The 27,250-nt window shown below is 56.6% G+C and overlaps 1 protein-coding gene across 1 annotated transcript in view; it reads right to left on the bottom strand.

The window, feature by feature from the left end:
• The window catches only part of TTC7A (tetratricopeptide repeat domain 7A), a 108,495-nt gene that overhangs the window by 36,670 nt on the left and 44,575 nt on the right, over positions 1 to 27,250 (bottom strand). The window contains exons 9-15 of the mRNA XM_054728502.1: positions 20,018 to 20,155; positions 18,200 to 18,283; positions 14,798 to 14,902; positions 6,436 to 6,553; positions 5,210 to 5,267; positions 4,080 to 4,152; positions 1,962 to 2,122 (exon numbers count right to left, since the gene is read on the bottom strand). Of these exons, the coding sequence (XP_054584477.1) occupies positions 1,962 to 2,122; positions 4,080 to 4,152; positions 5,210 to 5,267; positions 6,436 to 6,553; positions 14,798 to 14,902; positions 18,200 to 18,283; positions 20,018 to 20,155 (737 nt within the window). The remainder of the gene's footprint in view (positions 1 to 1,961; positions 2,123 to 4,079; positions 4,153 to 5,209; positions 5,268 to 6,435; positions 6,554 to 14,797; positions 14,903 to 18,199; positions 18,284 to 20,017; positions 20,156 to 27,250) is intronic.

The following is a 27,250-nucleotide window of genomic DNA, read 5'->3' as shown; positions in this document are numbered from 1 at the left end:
GGTTGTACACCGACCGCAAGACCTTTTCTTGCCCGAGTCTCACGGCAGACCCCGGAAGCAGAGGAGGCAGGATAGATGCCAGTCTCTGGCAGGTGAGGAACGAAGGCGTGGGAAGCAGGAGCAGGCTGCTGGAGGGGCACAGGTGAAGAGGCAGGCATGCCTCACAAGGGGACAGCCCATGTGGAAAGGGGTCCACTGTACCCAGCGACACCCTCCCCTGTGCCAGGCTTCCTCCACCCCCGACACGGGCCTGGCCCACCTCTTCCTTCACGAAGGCAGGCTCTGCAGCCTCCAAAGGCCTCGGCCACCTGGGACAGCCGGTGGGGAGGAGCTCGGTGGCAGACAGACCCCTCCCCCGCCCCGAGTACACAGACCTTGTTGGGCTGACGTCAGGGTGAGGGGGGTTTGATTTTTTTTTTTTTGCTGCAGTGATATTTATTGGATCGGTCATTTAATTAACTGCCGTGGCAACAGCCAGAGCCACGCAGCTTGTTCCCAATGCAGGGAGCAGCTGGAGAAGCAGGACACAGTTTCCATTGAAGAGCAATGACATTTTTCAGTGATCCCTGACCGGTAATGGACTCAGTGACATTTCCTGCTAATCCGTGGGTTTCTGCGCTCCGGGGTTTCCTCTGTGGGGAATGGTATTGACTTATCTGTGGAGCCATGGTCGCTCCAGAGCTGTGGGGGAGGTGGGTGTCCCACCCCACCTTTTTTAAAGACGGAGTTACTTTTCCTGCCTAAGAAACAGGGATTGTCCCCTCACAGTTCCGGAGGTCAGAGCTCCCATATTACTTCCAGTTACTCTTTCAGCCTTTTAGGCCTGGCTCAGATCAAGCTGGGGCTCCTCGTGGTCGTGGAGGTGAGGGGCTCAGGGTGGCTCAGAGACAAGAACCTGTCACTGCTTCTCCACCCCATGACCCCAGTGTGCAGACATCACAGGGGATGGGGTGCTCTGGCCCCCAAAAGTTCCCCAGCGGGCCTCTCTGCTGTGATCAAGGAACAGAAGACTCTGAGGAGGCCTCCGGGGCTGGGACTCACTTTCCTTCTTGGCTGAGACCTCAAAGCGGTCTCCCTGCTGCTGGCCCCACGGCCCCAGCCCCTGAGGCCCCAGAAGTGGCCCTGTGGTGTCTGGATGGGGGAACTCTGTTGGGAGGCTGCCCCTTTAGAAGGCTCCTGCCTGCAGAAGCAGGGACACAGCTGACAGAGGGGCACCGTTACCTTACAGATTGACCAACAGCACAGTCTGTATCGAGACTTCTCGCCTTTTTTGGGTTTAGGGTCCCTCTGAGGGTCTGAGGAAAGCCATGTCCCTGGATCCATGCAAGTGCAAACCTTAGAGTTCAGGTCCAGGTGTTCATGGAGGCCCAGAAGTCCACCCAGGGGCCTCCCAGGGGAGCCGCCAACTTCACAGCAAGGACCACCTCCCCCACCTACCCAGGAAGACCCTCAGTGAGTGAAGCGTCCTGGGGAAGAACTGGACACCTGAGGTTGGAGGAAAGGGGTGGGTGGACAGTGCACCCACTGCCAGTAAGGGAGGGAGGACTGGGGAGAAGCTGGCTTCCTCACCCAGTCCAGAGCCGGGGAGGATGGGAGAGCTGGCAGGAGGCGGAGGCCCTCCCCTGGGTTGGCTGGGAGGAGCTGAGGGAGAGCCAGAGGGCCCCCCACACACACTTCCTGGACACACCCCACTCCTGCTGTGCCTCAAACAGCATGGGCTTCAAGCAGGTTTTCAAAAGTGGCCGTAGCCTCCCCACATTAGTTCAGGGGAGGTGATTCTGCCAGCAGGAAGCATTCGGTCTAGAAGTTAGGAAGAGACGGTGTGCAGTAGGATGCCAGGTGCTGGGCCCGGGGCCCGAGGAGGGGCATGAATCCCCTTTCCGTGTTTCTATCAGGACAGCTCTGCTCCCATCTCTTCACCGTCTGGCATCTGTGGCCACCCCGCCCCCCAGCCAACTCACTTGAAGTTCTCGGGGTACTCCGTGATGGCCATGTTGATGACGTCCAGTGCGAGCTGGTAGTGTTTCTGGGCGGAGAAGAGGAGAGCCAGCAGGTGGAGCGCATTGGCATCATCCCTGCACAATTTCAGGGCCTCCTGCAGCTGCTCCATGGCGCTGGAGATCTGCCAGAGAGAACCGCCAGCTCAGTGACCTTCCCCGAGGCCCACACCTCCCTCCAGGACTTTGGTGCCAGGCACCAGCCATTGAGGGGACACGAGACTCAATTGAGACTCTGGGCACTGAGGGGCAGGGCTGGTGCTCTGATGAGAAAACACCTCCCACCCCCACCCCCCGCCCCGCTTAATCACATGTCAAGAGGGATCTGTGGCCCCAAGTCAGGCCCAGGAAGCCTCTGCTGTCCCCACTTGGAAGTAGGAGGAGCAGGTGTGTGGAGCAGCACAAAAGATCCGTAGACACTGGGAAGCATTTCCTAAGCTGGAGTGGGGGTCATTAAGGACCACCAGGCCACCAGTCTGTACCTAGAGGTAGCCAAGCCCTCTTCTCTGGACCGGTCCATGCAGTGACAGGGGCCGACAGATAAATGCCCCTCCTACTCAGAGGCTCACAGTGGCAAGAGCATGGGGTCAGATGGGGGCAGGATTCCAGCTCTGCCATGTTCCAGCGGGTGCCTTAGGGCAAGGGGCTTCACCTCTCTGAGCTGTAGTTCTTATGCTGCAAAATGAGAACAGCCAGAGCCATTACAGTGGCTGAGGGGATGTGGACAAATATTGTGCAGAGGACCACGCACGTGTGAAAAAGTGTTTCCTTCTTCAAGCCCTCGAAGCCAGGCCGCTAGCCAGGCAGTAAGGACCAGGTAAGATTCCTCCTTCTAGTCCTGAGGGGCGTGTGGCCTCATGCTCTCAGGCCTGGCACTTAGGCCAACCACTGCGACTTTGTCCACCTTCTCCCAAGAGCCTTGTAAGTCTTTTTTAGAAAGCCTGGCTTCTTATCCAACCTCAGACACTGATCCCCCTATGCTCCCTGGGGGGCTTTGGGTCCTGGGATATCCGGCCCCTGCCTGGTCTCCACCTGGACTCTGTGCAGACTGTGGGCGGTGCCGGACCCCGAGAGTTCCCATGAGGACCTTCCTTTGTGGAAAGGTCGAGGAAAGGCAAGGAGGAAGCTGAGGCCAGTGTGGCTGCCAGCTTGGCTTGCCCGTGCCTCCCTGAGGCTGCTCCTACCCTGGTGATTCTCCAGAGTGGACCCCATCATGCTGGGCTGGAGCCACACCCACAGCCTTCACTGCTCGGGCAGCAATACATGCTCTGGGCAGAATAGGCCAGTGGGCCTGAGACCCAGGCAGGCCAGGGGCCAGCTTAGAGTCCATTTAGGGGTCCTTGACCCACTGATGCTACCAAGATCTGGGGTCCCCAAGAACACTGGGTGCCAGGCTCCACTGGGCTGGCCCAGCCATCTCTCCGAGACAATAGCTGCCATTCATCAGAGGTGGCTGAATAATTAAAGAGATAAAAAAACACATCACCCAAGGTTTATCACAAGTTTGATGGCAAGAAAAGCACCGGTTCTTTGACAGCGAGCTGAAGATAGTGGTCCCAGGCATCTCGCTGTCCGTGCTCCAGGGAGCACCAGACTGATGCTCCTGGAGAGAGTGGCAGGGAGGTGCCAAGGGCCTCGTCCAGGGGTATGTGGAGCCTTGTCCATGGCCTGGAGGCTGGTCTTCCTGTCTGTGTCAACTCCTGGCCTCTGGTCTCATCTCCAGTTGCTTCACTGAACTGTTTCCCTGGGCTTGTCAGGTGGCTTTTTGCTTTTCCTCAACCTGCCTTGGCCTGGCTTCTCCCCTCCCCACGCCCTGACTCCTATTGCTAGGACCCTTCTCTTTCTGTGTGCTACCTATTCCCGATGCCCCTGTCGGCCCACCTGGGTCAGGGGCTGTACCACCTTCTCTGACTTGATCCTTACTAGGTCCCTCTGAGGTGGATTTGAAGATGCTCCTGTCACAGGCAAGGAAATAGAGGCTCAGAGAGGTCAAGTCACTTGCAAAGGGTCACACAGCTGGTAAAAGCAGTGGTGCCAGGAAAAGATCAGCAGCCCCCAGAGACCTGGGGGTTAGGAACCCACCTGTCGGACGAGGGCCAGCTGCAGGGAGACATAGAGGATGACCTGGGGGTCGCCAGGTGCCAGCTGCTGGGCTCTGTGTGTGGAAAGGGAGCACCAAGTCAATCGCCAAGGGTTGAGCAACCAGTGTCTGACACAGGCCTCCAGCATGCCACGTGTGCCCCGTCTACACCAGGGGGTCTGCTCGGAAGGGTGCCCAGCCGGGAGGTGATGGCTTGAGCAGAAAGCCACCGGTAGGGGTAGCTGTTGGCCTGGCTGGGGCCCTGTGGTGGTCTTGTACAGAGCCTGGAGCCTGCCCTCTCCACATAGGACAGAAGGAAACACCTTCCTGAGGGTGGAGGCGCTGGGAACGGCCTCTCTGGGCAAGAAGCCTCAGGAATGTAGAGGCGGCAGAGAAAGGAAGAAAATGACCCCCTATCCTGGGCGCCCAGGATGGGACTCTCCGATCTCCCTCGGTTCGGGAACAACCTGCCCAGAAGGGAGTTAGGTGTGTACATATTCCAAGGAAGCTGGCACAAGGTCCATACCCAGAAGCTTCCACATCAGCGCTAGGGGGGTCAGGGATCAGACACACAGGGCTCTGAGGAAGGAGTGGGGGGAGGTCAGGGGCCAAGGTTGTGTGGAGACAGGAGCTCAGCAAGGATGGGTCTGAGGGAGGGAAGGCCGCTGCTGGGGGAGGGTCTTCTCTGCCTCCCCTCCCCACGTCCTCACCCCCACATTCCTGACCCCGTGGCTGCCAGGAAATCTCTGGGAGGACTATGGATGGCGAGTCCTCATAGCCATTGAATTTTTGAGCTCCTGTTACAGGTAAGGCACTGTGCAAGGTGCTTTTCCTGCTTTATTGCAGGTAGTCATCACAACAATAATGGGTTATTATTCCCATTTTAGAACCCTGAGCTCAGGAGGGCTGAGGCTCAGCCTGGGGGAGAGGGGGTGGTCCACCAGTGTTGAAAGGCCCCACCGCCCACCCAACCCCAAAGGCCTGTCTCAGCTGCATGTGTGAGCTCTCAGAGCCTCGGTTTCCTGGTCAGTAAAATGGGGACAGAAACCTTTGCTCTGTCTACACCAGAGGGCCCACTGAGATCAAACATGTGCACTGGCACCTGTGCCCTGTGCACTTGGGGCCCCCTTACCTCTCCAGCGTCTGCAGTGCTTTCCGGTGCAACTCATCCTGCCTGCATTTCAGAGTCGCTGCAGGAGACAGGATGGAGACAGCCATGAGGGGGTGCTGAGGGTGCGACCAGCCCTGCCCCACCCCAGGGCATACATGCTCTGCAGGGAGAGGCCCCATCGGGCCCTGTCTGGCAAATGCTGGCACTCCAACAGCCTCCACTGATGCCACCCACTGCCCTGGTTACTGGGGGAGGGTGTGGGGTGTCCACCTGACCCCAGCCCCCTGGCATGGTTCTTGGCACACCAGGCCCTTCCACCCCACTGCCTTCTTTGTCACCTGTGCCAACCTGACCCTCTCAAAGGCCCGAGCTTGGAGAAAGAGGTTCCCACTTCCATCCTGGCCACATGCCTCCTTGGGCTTCCTTATCCATGAGGCTGCTGCTTCTTTTTTAGCCATTTTAGCACATTTTAAGTGTATAGTTCAGTGGCATTAAGTACATTCACAATGTGTGTAACCACCACCACCATCCATCTCCAGAACTTTTTAATTATTCCTAACAGAAAGTATACACCCACTGAACACTAACTTCCCCCTAACCCCCCATAACCTCTATTATACTTTCAGGGGCTGATTCCTATCCCAGTTTTAGTCTCGGGGGGTCCATCGCTCCCTTTCTCTCAAGCTGCAAGAATACAGAAGTAGGTGGCTGCCTGATCCATGGGGACACACAGCTGAGCTGCCAGGGTTGGAGAGTGAATGCTAGGATCTGAGTGGCAGCAGTGAAACCCCTCTGCCAAGTACAAGTATTTATTAAACACCTGCTGTATACCCAGCTCTACACCATACATGGAGGGAGATTCAAAAGACCCCAGAAGATTACAGCAGTGCTGAGGTTAAAGGTGAACTAGAATGAACTAGAATGTGGGATCACGGCTGGCAGCCCACTACAGCTGCCAGCACCACAAAGGGTCCCAGAGGCAGAGTCGGCACGAGTTCTGCCAGGAGCTGGGGCTGGGCCTTGAAGGGTGGGAAAAACTGGTTGATGAAAAAGGCATCTCTGAGAGGCGTGAAGTGTGAACAAGAGTGAAAATGGGATTGAGAGGTGTGTGTGTGTGTGTGTGTGTGTGTGTGTGTGCACGCACATGTATCCCAAAAGAGTCAATGGGGATATAATGGGAGGTGGAACAAGAGGCCATTAGGAGGCCTGAGTCACCCCAAGAAGAGGCTCCGAGTCCTGGCACTCACCGTCAGTGGCCTGCAGGCTGTAGGTGAGGCCCAGCGCCAGGTAGGCCTTGGAGAGGAACTCCCCAGCTTCCTCCCCACGGTCGATCACCATCATGGCAAAGTACTCCGCCTCCTCCAGCTGCAAAGAGGAGAGGCAAAGGTCACTGGGAGGGCTTTGCTGGCCTTGGCATGCAAGCCACTCACAGTCACCAGCCCCGATCACTCAGAACTGTCATTCCTTGTGTGTGAGCAGCACAACTAGAGAGGCCAGGTGGCTTGTCCGAGGCCACACAGCTGGAGTGGAAGGATCTAAGCTGTTACCTCTAAAGTGACTCCCTGGACCTCTCCACCCACCCAGGGGCCTGTGCTCAAGGGCACTACCTCGCTCAGAGAAAGCGTCCCTCGTCCCAGGGCCCTGTACCTCCCATCACTTGCTCTGCTGAGAGCATGGACCCAGGCCCAGGCCAGTCTGTGCCAGGTCCTTTCCTCATCTTGCCTCTGTAGGTACCTGTGTCTGTCCCTGCTCAGCAGAAGGAAGCCAGGGCAGGGGGAACAGGCAGGGGTCTGGGCTGGGCCTGGGGGCCACTGCCCACCCCGCAGAGTGGTCAGGTTGCCACTTCTGCTGTGCCCGTGAGCTCGCTCCCCGACACAGAGAATTCAAACCTTTCAGGGGACAAAGGCCTGGGGTGGTTTTTGTCCTGTTCCAGTTGGAAAGGGACCAATTGGCACAGGTCATGTGTGCATGTACCATCATATACAACATGTGACACAGAGAGAGGGGCATGCACAAGGCAGGCCTCCAGAGCCTCTGGGCCACCCACGTGGTCAGGCCAGTTAGGGAGGAAGGGGGCAGCCAGGGGCCTCGGCCATGTCCACTCCCAGCCCACAGGCCTCCAAGAAATGCCCCCTTCCTCCTTTCAGGCCCAGGAATGCCATCTGCCCACAAGCCTGGTGTGGCAGTGTATCCAAGTGCGTGTCACCAGGAACAAAGATGGGTTCTATCCCATAGCAAAGGGGCTTAACAGATCATAGCCAAAGCCCACTGCCACCCCACGGTCCCTGTGTGGGGCGTCTTCCCCCAGGAGAGGCCCACGAGGTCAGCCAACCAGGGAGCAGAGGCAAACCTAAGTCGGCTTCTGGCGCCCAAGCCAGTGTGCCCCGCCCCGCTCCTGTCCCTGCCAGGCCCAACCCCACTCCCTGGGGAGAGGGGCAGCTCTGCATCTGGTAGCCTGACCACCTGGCCATGCGGACTCTCTCCCTGGAGTGCGGAGCTGAGATGCTGAGACGGAGGCCATCAGCGTGGAGAAGCGAGTTGAGCTGAGTCCACCGTTTGGGCACAGCGGTGGAGAACCACGTGCAGGGAAAAGGCTGATGGAGCAGAGGACCCAGTCAGTGGACAGAGAAGGTAAAAATAAGACCCACATACAAGGGAACCTGAGAGGGTGAGCTGAGAGCCCAGATAGAAATGACTGAGGAGGGCTGAATCCCTCTATGGCCCAACCACCATCCCTGACAAATGCTGACCAGGGTAGCCCTCCAGTGCCCTCGTGGTAGAGCTCAAGGTGCTGGCTTGGGCAATGGGCCACCTCCATCCAGGATGGTAGGCTGGTTTTTAAAAAAACACAAGGGAGTCTGGCCAGCGTGGCTCAGTGGTTAAGCATCAACCTATGAACCAGGAGGTCACGGTTCGATTCCCGGTCATGGCACATGCCTGGGTTGTGGGCTCAAACCCCAGTGTGGTGTGTGCAGGAGGCAGCCAATCAATGATTCTCTCTCATCACTGATGTTTCTATCTCCTCTCCCTCTCCCTTCCTTTCTGAAATCAATAAAAATAAATAAATTAAACATAAAAAAACAACAAGGGAGTCAGGGAGCTGGGCCTCTGACACCATCAGACCTTAGGAGTTGGGGTTCAGGGGGAGGCAGCAGCTCAGGAAACTCCACAGCTGCCGGCTGCCCAGCCCCAACTGGCAGGTGGGCCTACAGATGGAGATGCTGAGCTCTGTCTGCTGGAGTCAGAACCAGGTTGCAAGAAGAGCACTGGAGGACAAGTCCCCGACCCCGGCTCTGACCCTGGCTCGGCACCCGACAGCCATGGGGCCTTGAGAAAGTCATTTAGTTTCGGGGCCCCAAAGGTCCTCATCTGCAAAATGCAGAGCTGCAACCCCCACTGTAACTCCTCCTCCCTACAAACCACACTCTGTGCTGGGCCCAGCTGGGGATGCCCAATGACAAGGGGGCAGGCTGCCTGGTGAGCCTGCATGGGATTCTGTGAGCCACACAAAGCAGGGCAAGACCCCACGGAACAAGGTGGCTCTTAATTAAGGTTACACTGTGTGGGCCTTGCTTGGGACTATGGCCGCTTCAAGAGAGAGGCAATCGTGTGGCTGGGGTCTCATGGCAGGGAGAGGGGAGGCAGCAGGCATCATGGGAAGGGTTAGGGAGCAAAGAGCACCTTTCCTCCTTCCTAATATCCCCGTTGCTGATCGACTCATCTCACACACTGTCTTTAGGCCTCATTATGCCTCATGCAAAAGGAACAGGCTTATTTTTATAAACCACCAAGTACAAGTTATAAAAAGAATCCAGAAACCTACTGCACTCCATGTGTAAACACTTCCCATGCCCATGTCCTTCCACTCGGCCAACGCCAGCTTCTACCGCCTGCAACCCACGTAGCAAGGGTGCGGGGAACAAGGCTCAGCGATGTCTGGCAAACAGGGAAAATTACTCTCCAGTGCAGACACATATTGTGGATAAAAAGAGCTCACCAGCCTTTAGCTTTAAAAACATACATCCTTAGCTTGTCCACTTGTGGTCCACTCTGACCCCCAGGCCAGTAGCCTTCCTTCACCAGTACTTGCCAGTCTTCGTCACATAGTTTAACATGATCTCTAAGCATGGTGTCAGCATGTATCTCAAATCAAACTCACAAGGCTTCCATGTGCCATTTTCCTACACGGCCAACACTATTTTGATTTCTGTTACCAGAAACCAAGCAGCCTTTACATGCGGAGCCAATGCAGTGATTATGAAGGAAAAGAAATGTTATCAGTCTATTAAGTATGACAGTATACAATATGATAAACAACCCCCATATATATATATGTATTTTAAATATAAAAATATATTAAAAAACAATATATATTTAAAGAAAAAAAATATCCTATCTAATAATAGAGTAACATGTAAATTACGATCACTCCGCTACGCCCACGATTGGGTGGCGGGAGGCTGGGGGGCGGGACTCGGGGTGGCCTATCCGGTCATTGAGAGGCATGGATCCGCAGCCGCTGAGGGGGGCTACCCTGCTGTTCCGCCCCCTGCGCCTCTCAACAGCCACTGAGGGGGGCTGCCGCGGATACCTGGCTACCCTGCCGTTGAGGGACACCTGACTACCCTGCCATTGAGAGGCAGAGCTGGGTGTCCACGGCAGGCCCCCTCAGCGGCTGTTGAGAGGCGCAGGGGGCGGGAGTCCCGCCCCCTGCGCCTCTCAACAGCAGGGTAGCCCCCCTCAGCGGCCGCGGACCATCAAAAGTGGCGGAGCTGGGTGCCTGTCTGCTCTGGCACCAGGCCTTTCAGAAGCCTCTGGCTAGGCGGAGGCTTCTGAAAGGCCTGGTGCACCAGCGGACAGGCACCCAGCTCCCCCGCGAAAAGTGAAAGCGTGTAGGGGACCCTACACGTGCATGATTCAATCATGCACTGGGCCTCTAGTATATAAATAATGCCTAATTCTAAGACAAGAGTGGGATTCCTAAATCCCTTGAAATGTGGCCTTTCCATCTTTGTCCTCAAGTACTATAATCCAACCTAAGATCCGAGTCAGCTTCAGACCCATGAAGAGCTCTCCATGCAGAAAGCAGGGCAGCCTAGTAGCTAAGAACAAAACTCTGGGGCCACATTTGCTGGGCTCAAATCCCAGTTTGGCTACTTACTAACTGTGACCTTGGGCACATCACTTCACCCTGCTGTGCCTCAGTTCCTTCTTCTGTGAAACAGGGATAACAACTGTCTGCTTCATCGAGTTTCTGAGAGGACTGGATGAGATGAAGTCATGGGGGATGCTCAGAGCAGTGCTTGAATAAATGTAAACTATCATTATTAGTTGTAATTTTATATTTACAATTAGTTCAACCTTCCAGAAATTTTTTAAATCTCAGCCTGATAGATGTAGCCAGTGCCATCTGAGCAGATCCTCCCCTATAGCTACCTGACCTCGGTGACCAATTAGGAAGTGGTATCAAAGACCCTCCTGAATCCAGGGAGGGGACATGCCTGCCCGCCCTCTGTCTCCGGCCTGACCCTCAGTCACAGAAAAGGAGTGACTCTACACAGGACAAGCTGCGTCTCCACAGCCCTGGGAGGCCACTGACCCCGGCCCATGGTCCAGGACGCACAGACATGTAACCATTAATCTACTCTTTGTCACAACACTTGCCCCAACCGTGGTTAATACACTCGGATATTTTCTACCCTATTCTCTAACAGTCTATTTCAACTACTTTTTAAAGTGTTCTATTTCACAACCCACTAATGGGTGTCAACCTGGGTTGTGAAAACAAATAGTTGATTGAGCTTCCCAGCCTCTGCCCATCTAGCCATTTTCTCCCCACCCAGGACCTCACTGGTCCTTTCCAATCTCCCAATGCTTCCTCCTGTGGCCTTAAAAGCAACAGCGGGTAGCTCTGTAGTGGTGGCTCCTGCTTCTGCACGATTCGCTCAGGTTACAGCACTGGGCCCTCCTTGCTCATCAACATACTTCTAGGGTGAGGGGTTTTCAAAGTTATTTTCAACTGTTCCCCTCCCAATGTTACACTACTTTTAATGCATCCTTTACCTATGGCAGCCATGTCACTGCACAAAACCCAGGTGTGATCCTCGCCCTGGCCCTGGCCCTGGCCCTGGCCCTGGCCCTGGCCCTGGCCCTCGCCCTCCACAATTCTAGAGTGAATTAGAGCTCACCTGACCCTTCCCGGAACTGCAGCCACCTGATGGGATGGTGTTTCACAAATGAAGGTTCTGAGGCACAGGGAACTTAGGGGACCACCCAGGGTTAGTAAGTGGCGGAACTGAGTTTCCGACCCAGGTCTCCTGATCTATAGCTGGCTCTCCCCGAGCTGCCTGAATCCACTGCTGCCCTCTGTGGCTCTTCCTTTTTCTCCTCTCTGACCCTTGGGGAAAGGATGCACTCAAGGATATGGGCTGATCCCTGGCTTTTGCCTTCCAGAAGTAAGAAAAGTGACTGGACAGGTTCCTGCATCTCTCCAGCTGTCCTAAATTGGTCGCCACACAGCTGCACGCCCTGCTCACGCTCAGGCTGCCTAAGAGGTTGTCCCCTGGAATCTTCACCGCCTCCTCCCTTCCTGGGAACTAGAGAGAGGTCACTTCTGAGCCTGCAGCGCTTGTTGAAACTGCACCGGGGTTTCTCCTGAGGCCCGTCCCACAGGTCCAGGAGCTGTTGTTATCTGCTCGACTGAAAAGACTGAAAATGCACTTGTGTCTTCCTCTTCCTCGGAGGAGCAGGCACGCTTCCTAATTCCCACAAGCCAATGGCAGGAGAGCTGCCTCCTCCACACTGAATCCATCTTCCTGGCTCTGCCCACCCCTGGATCTGAAAAGTGAAGGCACAACCACAGAAGCACATCCCTTCTGGGAGCCTCTATGTTGAAGAGGCTGGCACAGGGATAGCTGCCATTGACCAGGCACCCGCAATGTGCTGAGCGGAGACACTGCTCAGCTCCGGGGTTTCCAGGTTACAGATGAGGCACGGCGGGGGCACGTTACTCCCCTGAAGTCACACAGCACCAAGTGGGTAGGCAGGAATTTGAGCCCTGCCCTCTCTGCCTCCAAAGCCTGCACTCTTTCTACCGCCCCACAGTCCCCTCAGGGGAAGTGGCCCCGAGACGGTACCCCAGACCCTTGCAAAGAGGAGCATGGCCTGCTTTTCTGTTTCACAACATCCTCTCCTTCTCTTTCTGTGTGTGACACACAGCACACATACATACCCCCATCTCCTGTCCTCCTAGAGAAGTCAACTTTTTCAATTGCATGACTTTCAAATAATTGTGTTTGAAGGGATATTAAAAAATATTTACACCTCCCTTTTCTCCTGTCCCAAATCACTGAGTGGGGACCCTGGTGAGATGCTGGCCGTGCCAGAGCAGGAGGTTGCCACACACAGCTGTCACCTAGGGGAGCTCTGGGCTAAGCCTCCCACCTGATCCCATAGCTGCCCCAGCCGCTTCCATCCCCTCCCCGCCCCCTGCAAACCCCACATCAACCAGCACGTGACCATCCCTCTGCCTGGTCCCCTCCCTACCTGCCCTGAGACCCAGACCCAGCCTGGGCCATCCCACACTGGCTCCAGGCATAAGGACAGGACATGGGGACAGCAGGTGCTCCGCCTCTGGGCACATGGCCACCCAGTCCGGTTTCATCCAGCACAACTCGTTTTTCCAATGTCCCAGTTTCAGCCTCCCTTCCTGCAACCTGGGCCAAACTGTCCACCCGGAGATTTCTGTCCCCTGCTAACAGGGCTTGGCTGCACAATGGCTGGGCCTGCTGGGGGCTGATGTGAGCCAGAATGGCTGCGAAGAAAGCGGACAAGGTGATGTCAGAAACCTTTCAGGATCCATGCTGTGTCCCAAGTACCAGCACCCCCCTGGGTGCCCAGTCAGACCATTCTTCCTGCTCGCAGCCTTGATAACCGAGAGTGCTGCCGCCCCTCTCCTGGCCTCCTTGAGAACAGGCTGCTCTTGGCTGCCAACAGCCTGTTTCTGTTCTCGCCCAGCACAACCCAGGGAGCCAGGGAGCACCACTGAACCAGATGCAGACCTCCCACACCCGTCCCTCCCGGCCAGCTGGGGCAGGCGTCATTCCATCAGATGGTAGTGAACACCTAGTATGCGCAGGGTTCTGTGTGGGGAGGGGGCTCAGGGCGCAAGTCACGGAAGGTGACGAAGCTCCCTGTCTAATCGGGAAGAGAAGGACCATATAAGGCAGAATTGGGTGCCACGTGTTTGTGCTCATCAGCGAGTAGGATTCATCCAGTAAGCACCAGGCATCCACTCTGGGCTGGGGTTTCAAGAAGGAAGAGAGACAGTTGCTTCCCTCAGGAAACACTGATGAGCCCTAGCCGGTTTGGCTCAGTGGATAGAGTGTTGACCTGCGGACTGAAGGGTCCCCAGGTTCGATTCTGGTCAAGGGCACATGCCTGCGTTGCAGGCTCAATCCCCCAGTAGGGGGCAGGCAGGAAGCAGCCGATCAATGATTCTCTCTCATCATTGATGTTTCTACTTCTCTCTCCCTCTCCCTTCCTCTCTGAAATCAATAAAAATATATTGAAAGAAAAAAAAAAAAGTAACACTAATGACTGCAATGTGATGTGCTACGTGTCCAAGGCAGGTACAAGCGAGGCTTTAGGGAGCCACAGAGGTGAGGTTTCGATCAGGGAAGGCCACCAGGAGACCCCCCACCCTTCAGCCCTCCAACAGGACCCACTCTAGCCTGTACCCAATTTAAACCCAGGCTCAAACCAGCCCCCTAACCCAAACATCCTCTCAGCTGAGGTTAAACAGCTCCCCTCCTCCCCGATTCTGGTGACAAGTCTGCATGTTTAAGTTTCCTTTTGGGCTTTTCTATTTATGTTGTCATTGATGCCTGTGCTCCTAACTCATCTGATTTCAATTTGGACTGATTTGATCCTAATTTTATTACCATGTAATCTGAATGCACATAATTACTGTAATTATGCTGCTGAGGGAAACAGTTCCTCCACGGCGGGAAGACCTAAATTTAGGACTTCCTGGCAAGGGCGGCTGTTGGCTGGGTGGACCCACAGCCACCTCAGAGCTGGCAGCCTTTGGGAGCACAGATGCCCTCCCCCGTCCCACCTCAGCGAGGTGGATATTTTGGGCTTCATCCTAGTGATGGAGCGGAGGCCCCTCTCAGGAGCCGGGGAATACACAGGACTGTGAGCTAGGGGTTGGCGAGCCCACCCTCTCTGTTTTTCCAGCTCATACCACCACCCTCTGTGGCGTTGCTCGGCCTGGGTGTCTCCTTTCTGCCAGCACCCACATCCCAAGGCTGCTCTACCTCTAGGGTGCAAGATGCCTGCAGTCTCCCTGAAAAGACTTGGTTTCCCTGCTAATCATGGGGCGAGGGCACGCGAGCTGTGACGGGAGGGCCTGCCGCGGGCCTGTGTGGCTCCCTCCCAGACCTCCTCCTGCTGCTGGAAGCCTCCCTGGCCCATCCAGCTCCCTCCATATTTTTTCATTATATCAACGTCACATACACAGCAAGATGGGCATGTCCCCGTCTCATCCTCCCGCAGGAGGCCGCCAGGACCTGGGCCCTGCCCACCCTGCCCCGACAGCTCACTTACCCAGTGCAGGGTCCCGATGCAGACTTTGGCGGCCATCAGGGGCACGGTGGGGTCCGAGGGCCGCAGCTTCACACACTCCCGTAGCAGCGACACAGCGTAGGCCGACTGCAGAGAAAGAGCAGGCGTCGCCATCACGCGCAGCCCTGGGTGGCAACAGACTGGGCACCTTGTGCACGATGGGGGGAGTTCCCAAATTGCCAGCCCTGTCTCTGCAGCCCTTTCCTCTCAAGAGCCAGGAGGTGGGCCCAGTAGGAGCCCAGGCAGTGTGGGCAGGCAAGTCCCTCCTAGGCCTCAGTTTCCACATCTGGAGAATGGAAGCTGTGATCCTTACCCAGAAGTGATATGACAACAGCTAAGGTGGCAACAGATGGAAGCTCTTTAGAAAGAATTCAGATGTGAACCATACAAATTTAACAGGTAGAAAGGGGCTGTCTCAAACTTCTGAGTTCAACACTCTTGGGTTAGCAGTGATGAGATCAGGCCAAAACCACATGGGACTTGGAGGCAGGGCCGGTGGTAGGGAGTGGGGTGGAAGTATAAAGGCTGGCAGACTAGGAGGAGCGAAGCCAAGGTGGCAGAACCAGGGAGAACCTCCAGACAGGGATATGGGGATGCCCTAAGGCTGTAGGGACTCAGTTAGACTGGACCTGCTGAGGATGGCCACGGGTGGACGGAGGCCCAAGCGGGGAGCATCCCGGGCGAGGCAGGGACATAACTAATCACAGTAACGAGAAAAACACCAGCAACACTTATCTAGATCTCACTATGGGCCAAGCATTGCTGTAAGTACGAGGGCCAAATCTGGCCCTCTGCCTGCTTTTGCAAATAAAGTTTTATTGGAACTCAGCCACATCCATTCATGTATGTATTGTCTGTGGCTGCTTTCACAATGCAAAGGCAGAATTGAGTAGTTACCACAGAAACTGTTTGGCCTGCAAAGTCAAAACTGTCTATTCGCTGACCCTTTATAGAAAGTCTGAGCTTTTCTCAGCCCAGATGTGACCTCCCGGGCTCCGGGCTCAGGCTTATCAGGCCAGTTCCAGGTGTCTCAGCCAACAGCCTGTTCTGCCCAGTACTGTGGGAAGGGGAAGAGGCCATGGCTCTTGGCTATCAGGAAGGCTGGAGAGAGAAGAACACTGTCCCCCACTGCTCTCTCAGGAAACAAGAGGACCACCCACAAGAGGGTGCTAGCAGATGGCAGCCTTTGGCAGGCTGAGGATGCACAGGGTGCCCTGCGTGGGCGGGAGCAAGAGAGGCCTTGAAGGGCTTGACAGAGCTGCCAGGCCCTCCACCTCTCCCGAGACCCTCCCCTGTGAGCTATTCCCAGCACTTGCACCACCGCCCCTCTGGCCACACACCCCAGCAAGCTTCAAGGCCACAGCCCCTCTGGCCACACACCTCAGCAGGCTTCGAGGCCTTTCCTTGGCTTCCTTCCCTGGCTGCTGACCTGTGCATCCTTGAAATACAGGGTTCTCTAACCCTGACCTCCACATCCACATTCTCCCCCACACAGACCACAAAACGCTGCTATTTAAGGAGCCATCTGAGGACTCTGCAGTCAGAGCAGCCGGCACTTTTTTTTTTTGTCACACTGGTTACCTAGCAACGCAGCCAATGTGACTGCTGAGGAGACCAAAAGATAGAGCAACCTACATCATGCCATGGAACTCACTTTCTTCTTGAGGCTGCAGTGCCAGGTACCTCTCTATCTGCCCGCCTCACCTCCTGGGAGACCTTTCGGGCACAATCACAGGTACAGAACCTTGATTTCCACCTTAGGGTCTTAGAAAAGGTGAGGTCTGGCCAAGCAGGCCCACCGACCTGTGGGCAGGGCTCCTGAGGAGGTGGAGGGTGTACTTCTAGACCCATCTCCTGCTGCATGGGTGGGTGTAACCCAGCAGGAGGGGCCTCGTGTGAGAAGCTCACCAATCACCTCGTGCCCATCCGTAAGCCCATGCTCGTGTGCGCCTTGCTCCTGTGAGGGAGCCGGGCTGGGTACCAGCACCGGGGGCCTGGAACGAGCCAGGCTGCATCAGAGCCCCTCTGAGCCTGGTCTTCTCAGTGAGGAGGTGAAGGCCCCACACCGTCCAGGCTAACACGGCACCTTCTCTGAGACTGGGGGCCTCCGGGAGCAAACAGAAATTAAAGCTAACTTTGTGGGCGGTGTTTTCTCCTGAGGAGGGGTCCCAGCTTTCCTTAGCATCTCAAAGGGGTCCATGACTCACAGAAGGCGAGAACCCATGTAGCCCTGGCTCTCCTAGTCCACGCTCACCATTACAGAGCTGGAGGCATTTTCTCGGCTCCCTGGAGGCAGGAAGCTGTCACATGCCCCGTGCACTGTCTGTCCAGGCTCCATGGAAGCCCGAGCCCCCACTCCTCCCTCCTCATCTCTGTTCTGAACACCCCCTGAGCCCTGACAAGACCCTGCTGGGCACAGAGCTGGGGTACATCATGTCATGTTCAGGGTGCTCTGTGGGGTGGCCAATGTGATGGGGGGCGGGGAGAGGCTTGGGAAGACAAATGCCTGGCAGGGCAGGGGCAGAGAAGGCTCCCACTTGATTCTTGGCTGGACTTCCCACCTGCTAGGCTACAGCACCTGCTCTCCCTCCCTCTCCCTGCCAGGACCCAGCCTGTACGCCCTCCATTTGTGACGGAGGCGCTGGCAACCTCGGACGGTGCAGGGCTAGAAATGGCAGGTGGCACGGATGGGCAGGCGGGCAGGCGGGGGCAGAGGGGGCGAGGAATTCCCTCAGCCCCACGAAAGGGCCCTGGGTGTTTACAGCTCTTGGAATGATCTGCGAGCTCATGCCACCTTGTTTCCTGCCTTCGAAGCACCCTCAGTTCCAACAGCCCCGGTACCCAGCCCCGGGAAGCTTTTCCTATCATGTCGCTACTTAAAATAGGGGCTTATGCAAGTGTGATTCTCATCGGAGGGAAAACGAGGGGTGCTGGAGCAGGGCGTGGAGGGCAGAGAGCAAATGCAGCCCGTCCTCCCGGGATGTGGTCAGCTCCAGGTTCACGAGCAGGCGCTTCCCGGACTGCACGCTCGGGGGCAGGAAGTCAGCCACAGCCCAAATGGAACACAGTTCCCCTTGCTGGGACCCACCCCCCCCCCCCCTCTGCCTGACTCAGGCAGTCTTCCCGTCAATTCACCGTGGAAGTGCCACGATGCTCCCTGCACGCACCCACCCTCAGAGAAGAGCAGCCATAGACTCACACGTGCACACGGGCTTCACACGGGGGTCTGTGTGTGGCCCTCCCATGCCCTCACCCTCCTGGAGATGAAAATCAGCCGCCTGACAAACATTTCTGGGTCCTGCGTGCCATCCCCACCCCTGGGGGGGACCAGAGGTAGAGCAGGGTTCCCTGAGGGTGATGCACCACCCCAGGCCGCGGCCTTACCTTTCCACACGCCACCATGGAGAGGGCCACTTGGTACCAAAGGTGAAATTCTCCACATGCAAACTTCATGGCTCGCTCCAGGCACTGGGGAGAGGGAGCGGGTCAGCACTTCTCTGCCAGGACACACCAAGCCCATCCCGCCCTCCAGGGTCATCACCGCCCAAGCCCCTGGCCCAGGAGACCGAAGGAGGCCTGCCTGGCTCCAGTCAGAAGACCCCAGGGGTTTCCCGTCCATGCGAAACCCGGCCCTCGGTGCCCACCCCCACGGCAGGTGAGTGGTCTCACAGGGCGATGGTGAAAAGCAAACGAAACGAGATTTGCGAAAGTGCTTTAGAAATGTAGACATCCGATAAAATAATCACAGCTGACAGTTATTAACACTGCGCACGGCGCTGTTCTCAGCTTTTTACGGGGATCAGCTCAGTTACTCCTCCCAACAGCCCTGGGAGGTGGGTTGTCGAATTACCCCCAGTTCTCAGGTGAGGAAGCTGAGGTTCGAATGACTCGCCAGAGGCACAGGCCTGTAAGTGGCAGAGCAGGCTGGCTGCAAAGCCCCACGGACAGAATGCCGCCCAAATGGAAAGGCTCCTCTTCATCCCGCCGACAAAATCGACTGGTCCCCGGCCTGGCCAGTCCTGGGCAGCCCCGACCAGGGGCTGCCTTGCTGAGACCCGACGGTCCCCAATCGACGTGGTTCCAGGGACTAGAGGCAGAAGCCGCCCGTATATGATTCATCGCGTGGCCATGATCGGGTGGTGTGGGGTCAGGTGAGGGGCACAGGACCAGACGGCACGCACCCTGAGAGCTCAGGGGCCTGGTTCGCATGCCGGCTCGACATGCACACCCTGCACCTCCTTGGCCAACCACCACCTCTCCGGGTCTCGCCGACCTCGTGATAAACTTGAGAGAACACCACTTGTCCTTCCCACGTTAAAGAGGGGACCATCCCAGAAAGCACCTGGCTCGGTGCCTGGCGTGAGCAGGGGCTTGGCAGGTGTCAGTCCCTCCTTTCAGGAGCCCTCGGAACCGCGAGGAAAGAGCATCTACTGCCAAGAGGCCCACTGAGATAGGGCCCCACAGCCACCTTGATCTCAGCCTGGATTTAAGAGCTCAAAACTGTGTGTGCCACGTGCATTGTGGGCAGGGGGCAGGAAAGAGGGGCAGCTCAGTACCCCTGGCCCCCCCTACCCCAAAGAGGCACCACCCCCTGGGCGCAGCCCAGAGCACTGCCCCAGCAGGGTTTGTCCAACAGAATGGGGGAGGGGTCCATCTACCCAGCTCAGAACCCTGTCAGGAGAGGAAGTCACCAAACACGGGTGTCACCCCGGCCAGCGTGGCTCAGGTGGTTGGAGCGCCATCCTGTACACCGAAAGGTTGCGGGTTCAATCTCTGGTCAGGGTGTGTACAGGAGGTAACCGATGGATGTTTCCCTCCTTCCCTCTCTCTCTCTCTCTCTCTCTCCTTTCCCCTCTCTCTAAAATCAATAAAACATATCTGCAGTGAGGATTAAACAAACAAACGAACAAACAAAAACACCAGTATCGTCTCTGGGGGAAACTGAGGGGTGCATAACTTTCCTCTTGTGCTTCTCTACACAGTGCCATGTGCTACTTTCAAAAGAAAACCACGTAACGTCAGGAAAAGCAAAACACCCTGCTGGGAAGGGCACTGGAAAGGCACAGTCCCAAGCCTGGCCTCCCAAGAACGAAGCTGCACCCGGTGGAGGCAGGGCAGGGACCGGGGAAGAGGACCACCTGTGGCTCCATCGCATTTTCTCCGTGCCCCGCCCCACTCCGGGGAGGGAGGAGCTGGCCGTACCTCCGAGAGCATGACGTACTGGCCCCTCCTGCCCAGCGTGATGCTCAGGAGGTCGTAGATGGCCGCCGCGTTCCTCAGGCTCACGGCCCGGTCCTCCTCCTGCTCTGGCGCCCGGCTCAGCACCACATCCCGAGTAGCCTGTCGGGGGACATGGTTTTGGGAAAGAGTGAGAACAGGAAATATGCAGATGCCTGTCCCAATAGAGCCCCTGTCCCCCAGGCCCAGGGACCCAGGCCAGGCAGGTGGCCACAGTCCCAGAAACAGCCAGATCCTTCCTCACCCCCACATAGGCCCTCTCCAAAGAGAGAAAACTCCACTCCCAGCCCAGGCTGGGGTGAGGGAGCAGTTCTGAAGGCTCAAGCTCCGGCAGTCAATGTTTTATTCTGAAAAATCTCAAACCACCGGCGGTGTGGCTCAGTGGTTGAGTGTCACCCTACGAACCAGGAGGTCATGGTTCAATTCCCAGTCAGGGCACATGCCCAGGTTGTGGGCTCGACCCCAGTGGCAGATGTGCAGGAAACAGCTGATCAATGATTCTCTCTCATCATTGATGTTTCTCCCTCCCTCCCTCCCTCTCCCTCTCCCTTCCTCTCTGAAATAAAAAAATAATTTTTTTTTAAAATAAAAGAAAAATCTCAAACAGGAAAGTTGCAAGAATAATACCATAACAGTGAACCCAATTGTTAACATTTACCACATTTGCAGTGTTTCTCTATACTCCATTCTATCTAATAAAAGAGTAATATGCAAATTGACCATCACACCAAGACAAAAGATGGCTGCCCCCATGTGGTCAAAGATGGCTGCCCCCATGTGGACACAAGATGGCCGCCACAAGATGGCCTGCAGGGAAGGGAAGTTAGGGGTGACCAGGCCAGCAGAGAGGGCAGTTGGGGGGGGCCCAGGCCTGCAGGGGAGGGCAGTTGGGGGGGACCCAGGCCTGCAGGGGAGGGAAGTTGGGGGGGAGGACCAGGCCTTCAGGGTAGGGAAGTTGGGGGGGACCAGGCCTGCAGGGGAGGGCAGTTGGGGGGGACCAGGCCAGCAGGGAGGGCAGTTATGGGTTACCAGGCCAGCAGAGGAGGGCAGTTGTGGGAGACCAGGCCTGTAGGGGAGGGCAGTTGGGGGGGACCAGGCCTGCAAGGGAGGGCCGTTGAGGGGGGACCAGGTCTGCAGGGGAGGGCAGTTGGGAACCAGCCACTGGGATCGGGCCTAAATGGGCGGTTGGACATCCCTCAAGGGGTCCCAGATTGGAGAGGGTGCAGGCTGGGCCCCCCCCCCCTCACCCCCATGCACGAATTTCATGCACCGGGCCTCTAGTAATAACAATAAAGATAGTAAGTTATGAGAATATGACCCTTTACCCCTAAGACACAAGACATTCTTTTTATAACCACAACAGAAATGCCAAATTCAGGGAATGTAGCACTGATATTACTATCATCTAATAACAGTTCATATCCCGATTCTGCCATCCATCCCATCGATAACATTCCTAGTCATTTACTTTTCTCACTCCCAGATCCAAACCAGGGCCTGCCCTGCACTCGGTGCCACGTCTCCTTAGTACTTTCACCTGGACAAGCCCCCCAGCCTTCCTCTGTCTTTCGGACGCTGGCATTTTTGAGGAGTTAGACCGGTTGTTTCGCAGAAGAGTTCTGTGTGCTTGTAACTGTTCACTCATAGAAACAGCTTCAGGGAATCCATGGAATGGTCCCAATCAGGGGGGTGGCTCTGCTGCGTGACTCGCGGAAGGCAGGCTGTGGGCCTCAGTGCCCCCTTCTCTGACTCTGTAGGTCTCCCAAGCCCCTCCAATAAGGACCACCCCCATACTTCCTTCCCATCACCCACAGGTCTGTCCTTGACCCCCTCCAACCATGGAACTCTCTGTTCCTCCCCAAAACCTCTCCCCCAACCTTGAGGCCTCTGTGCTAGCGTCCAGCCCTCAGGAGTTCATAGCTCAGAGCTGTCTGGTGGCTCCTGGGAGGGCAGGGCCCCAGCCTGAAAGGGGAGCACTCTCACCAAGCCTGAAATCTTACCACCCGGAATCCCAGACCCCCTTGTTCTGTGGGCTGTGGCATGCGGCCCCAGTGCCCTTACACCCAAACCCTGGAGACAGCACTCAGAATAGCTGAACAGAAATGACAGGGGTTTCCGAGCCGAGCAGCAGCAGGGGGTGGGAACAGGCTGGGGATGCTCTGGTGCCCCTGCATCTCCCAGCACACACCCTGAGGGCTGAAGCTCCTAGCATCCTGCCCTTTCCTGCATCTTCTCCCCTCTGCTCAAGGGGCCTCTTCCCAGCTTCCCCTCCCTCCATACAAGGGTCAGAACCTCCTCCATGTGTTGGGACTCACCCTCCTCTACTTCCCCACACGGGACCTTGGACCTTCCTGACAAAGTAAAAGGGAACTGCGGGCCCTTAAAAGCCAGATCCCGTAGGTCAGCTCCATCGCATCCCGTGGGTCAGCTCCATCACAGCTGGTCCTCACATCCTCCCCCTGGCCAGGACCACCACCCCTCCTCCAGGTCAGGGCAGAGGACCCCAAGTGCTGCAGAGGCAGAAGCCCGAGGGCGGCTGGACTGTGGGCTGGATGTCCTGCTGTGCAGACCCAAAGTGTGTCCCCAGAGGCTTCACAGTGACTGTCAGAGCCAAGGAAGGGACTCGCCCACAGGGGCATTTAAAGCAGCAGGACAGGACAGTGGCCAGGGGTCCAACAATGCGCGAGGGCTGCCCATCGCCCCCATGGACATGGACCAGTCCTAGGAGAGGGCATGGGAGGCCAGGGGGTCCCCAGAAAGGCTGACACTGTGCCAGCCCTGGTAAGCAAGAACGGGCCAGGCACTCGAAAGGGTTCAGGGAGAGGCGTGGAGAGGCAGAGTGCCAGAGAAACCCCCTCCTTCCTGGTGAAATCCACCCACACAGGCACCAACAGGAAGAGAGATGAAATTTTAAGGAGATGCTTGGCAGGAGCTATTTCACTGAGCTGAGTAGGAACACAAACTCCAGAACTTGCTCTGTGCCTGGCCAGCTCCCCCTCCCCCGCCCCCCCGCCGCTCCCCCACCTCCAGCCTTCACCTCCAGCGACTCCGCAGCTCAGGCTGCCCGGGATGGGGCAGCTCCCACCAGGCCGCGCTGGGGTGGGGGTGTTAGGGAATGAGAGGATGGGAGACACAGTCCCCACCCTCGGCACAGTGCACGGGCACGTACCGAGTGGACTCGGAGTGAGAATTCTGGTGGGAGACAGAGGTCCTGGCGGAGAGGGAGCAGGGCAGGCACCCTGCAGGGTGGCTATTCCACGGGGCGGGGAGGGGGAGGTGGGGGGGGGGGGGAGAAGCCTGCATAGACACATCTAAGATCTGGGGACCCGCCCATGCTGACCAGTCTCCTTCAGGGGCAAGTGAGCAGCAAGCTCTCAACAAAAGTCTCCGCTCTGGTTGGTCTGTCCTTGAAGAGTAGCCCCTGCCAGAACCCAACTCCCACCCCTGCGGACTGCCCCAGGATAAAGTCTAGCCTCCTTGCTGTGGCCCCACCCAGACCCCAGCTCTCCAGTCCTCCCTGGGCCCCCACAGAACGCCCCCTGCAGCTCCCTATCCTCACCATGGCCCGTCATTGTTCCCTCTGTCAACCTGGGTGCCTGCAAGCTCCTCACAACTCAAAGCTGGTATCTGCACGTATCTCGCCAGGCGATACCTCACCCTCCCCTAGCACTGGGCACACTGCAACCCTCACACCCGTCCAGCTGGTTCACCAGTTCCTGGGGCAGGGACGTGTCTCCAGACTCCCAGCCCCAGTACAGGCTCACACAAAGCACGTGTAGGAGTGACATTTGAGAGATTTCTGGGCCTGGTGTCCGCCCTCGACCTTGACCTTTAAGAGAACAGTGTCTCCTAAGGTGGACCGGGCGGGAGAGGGTGGATTTTTAGCACTTGGAAGGAATTAGGTCATAAGAACAGGAATGGGAGAGAGGGTTGCAGCAGCATCCCTGGGCCGAGGGACGGGGTGGGGGTGGGGCTGCCCAACAGGCTGACAGCAGGGAAGGCACTTTCTCAGGGGTCCTCAGGACTTGGAGCCTGTGCCAAGAGGGAAGCGTGGTTCCCCAAAGGCAAGCCAAAAGCAGAAGTTTGCCCAGCGGTTGCTATGGCTTCAGGGCAGGGCTGCGGTGAAATGCTCCAGTGAAATGCTCTGGTGCCCGCTGGGCCTGGCCTATGTACGTAACCGTGGCAACAGGGTGGGTGGGGGAAATGGGGCAGAAAGAAGGAAGCAGAAGCCCAGGCAGGGAGCAACAGGGTAGAAATTCACGTGCAGCTCAGCGGCCAGAGCAGGCCTCAGAGGAGAAGGCACACTGGGGGTTTCACGTTCCTGCCCAGCACACCGGGGGTACGGCTCCCTCCTCCCCAGGGCTCACACCCTTAAACCACACATGCTCCCAGTGCCATCAGCAGCCTGCCTCAATCTAGGCCCCGTCACACTCTTCCTTCCGCCATTTACATGGCCTCGCTAGGAAATCCTCCCGGTCAAATGCAGTGACAGATGTGAAAGCGCCTGTGAGCCTTATAAAGCAACATATCGACCCTAAATTTTCTTCTCACCATCATGGTCCTTACTGTAATGGAATAACGGCAGAATATTCTCCCCTGGTGTCTCCCTGCATCACCCCCAGGCCCACCCCCAGGCCTCCCGCCTCTGGGGATTCCCAGCTCTTGTTGAACCCACGCATTTAATCCCGGGCAGGGTTCACAGGGCTGTCCCTACTCCTAGTCTTGGGGCGGCCTCCCCCAGACACGAGGACATTCATCCCAGGCCTTCTAGCAGATCAGATGAGACAAAGCCACAGGACATGCTCCTCCCCACCTCCCGTCACCCGACAGCTCCTCACAGCCAACGTGCCCACATCGGGTCTCTGGACAAATACCCATGAAGCAAATACGGGTCTCAGGGGAAGGTCCACGAGGGAATGTCCATTTCCCACGTGGGCCAGGCCCCGGGGAAACCCACGGCAGGCGACTCCTGTTCAAGTAACCCTCCCTGATGTGTGTGCCGTGCACTACCCTTCCGGGAGCTGACTTTTCATGCCCATCACCCTCTGGCCTCACAGTGAGCCCAGGAGAGGCAGGATGAAACCAGTATGGCCCCTTCGCAGATGGGGAAACTGAGCCCCAGAAGGTCCTGAGAGTTAAGGCCGAGCCGCTGGTGGCCAGTCCTGTGCTCCTCTGCCAGCCCCGTCTGACTCTCTGTGAGCCGCAGGGCCTCAAACAGTAATAGCCTTCACTTCTGTCCAGCTGTCTCTCCTCTCTAGCCCTGGGCACAAACAGCGTAAGAGAAGGAAAGGGAACCAACCTGTGGACACTTTGTAAGTGGTATCTCATCATTCTCACAATGACCTTCTCACATATTATTGTCCTATTTTACAGATGTGAAGACTGAGGCCCAGGGAGGCCAGGCAGGCACCCAAGGCATACAGACAGGTGGTTGGGACTCAGATTAGAACCTAGACATTTTGGTTTCACTCCCAGGCTCTTTCCCCACCACCAGATGCCTCTGAGAAAGTGTCCAGTAAGCTCAACCTGGCCATCAGCAGGCCTGGCATGTCTCTTCTTGTGAAAGAACCAAAGCAAAACCCAATCAGGCCTGGACGCTGCTTCTCTGCAGAGAACAAGCTCCTTGGGCAATGTGGCCAGGGTCCTGCTCAGCCCTGTTCTCAGACACAGCCTCTCCATTGGCCAGGACCCACCCAGCCTCAGGGTCGTCTGCGACACCGCATAGCTACTGCCCTGGAAATGAGTCTCCTGGCAACATCTGTGCCTAGTTGCCTGCACCTCCTTGGAGGATGCTGTCATGTTCTACTTGGGCTGCTGTCCCCCACTAATTACCACCGGCTCTCGAGCTGTGCGTCCAGAGCCAAGAAAGAACAGGCTCTGTGATGTGTCCCATCTACGGAGCGACCGGGGCCAGGCCCACACCAGCCCCCGCTCCTGCTGCATCAGCCTGCAGCAGAAAGCACCGCTCCCCCGCCAGCGAGGGCGAGGCTCTCCCTCTCCTGAACTGAGCGTTCTGAGCTGGCAGTGCGATCAGACCCTTTACCGTCGCAGCCCGCAGCAGAGCAGGCCTCATGTGAGAGCAAACCAGGTGCCAAGAGCTGGAACAATCTGTGCTCGTCTGAGTCCCACATGGAATCAAGCCCAGGAAGCCCCCCCACCTTTTTTTTTTTTTAACCAAATGGTGTCCTCAAACCAATTTTTTTCTCCCAACCGGATATGAATCTAAATGTTTTCTAAAATGCCTGAGTCAGAACCAAGTATTTATCAGGACAAAACAGACACGTGGTGAACACCCACAATGTACCAGGCACCTTCGTGCTCATTTTCTTACTTAATCAGCTCAAAGCCCTGCAAGAGAGGCTTTCTTAGCCCCATTTTACAGAAAACTGAGGATCAGGAAGGTAAGAAACCTACCCAGGCCACATAGGTTGTGAATGACAAATCCAGGATTCAAATCGTGGATGTCTGACATTGGGTCTGGCAAACATTTAGTTTGTAAAGGCCACACACCACCCCCTCCCCCGCCCCATCACTCACCACCAGGCCTTTTCTGCCCTTTCACTTCCCCAAGAGCCTGCCACCTGCAGCGACTTTTCCAGCAGCTGAAGGAACAGGGACCCAGGATTCACTTTGCTGTCCCACATATTTTTATGCCCTAGATCTGTGGTCGGCAAACTGCGGCTCGCGAGCCACATGCGGCTCTTTGGCCCCTTGAGTGTGGCTCTTCCACAAAATACCACGGCCTGGGCGAGTCTATTTTGAAGAAGTGGCGTTGGAAGAAGTTTAAGTTTAAAAAACTTGGCTCTCAAAAGAAATTTCAATCGTTGTACTTGGGCTCTGTTGACTAATGAATTTGCAGACCACTGCCCTAGATCAGTGTGTTAGATTGCCGTGTCTCCTGGTCCCACGACTGTTTGAGAAAAAGCAGGCTGGTTTTGAGGCATGATTTTCAAAACCTAGACTATGCATTTGGGGTTCAGCAGATGGGGCAATTCCTTCTGATTTGGGGACCAGGATTTCCCTCATGTCTATGGACACACACTCCACCGGTGGGAGTACGTGTGGGACAGGGGCTCTGACTACACTGTTCGCCACGGCATTTCGGTGCTGAGCATAGCCCGCACGCTGCTCAAACAAGATCAGGTGGATGGGAGACGGCTGTGTTGGGTGGGTGGACTTTAAGATGCTCTTTTGGCC

Source organism: Eptesicus fuscus, chromosome 16 (assembly GCF_027574615.1).
Source record: "Eptesicus fuscus isolate TK198812 chromosome 16, DD_ASM_mEF_20220401, whole genome shotgun sequence".
NCBI lineage: Eukaryota > Metazoa > Chordata > Mammalia > Chiroptera > Vespertilionidae > Eptesicus > Eptesicus fuscus.
The sequence above is the reverse complement of the archived record's forward strand: the minus strand, read 5'-3'. Positions and strand labels throughout refer to the sequence as shown.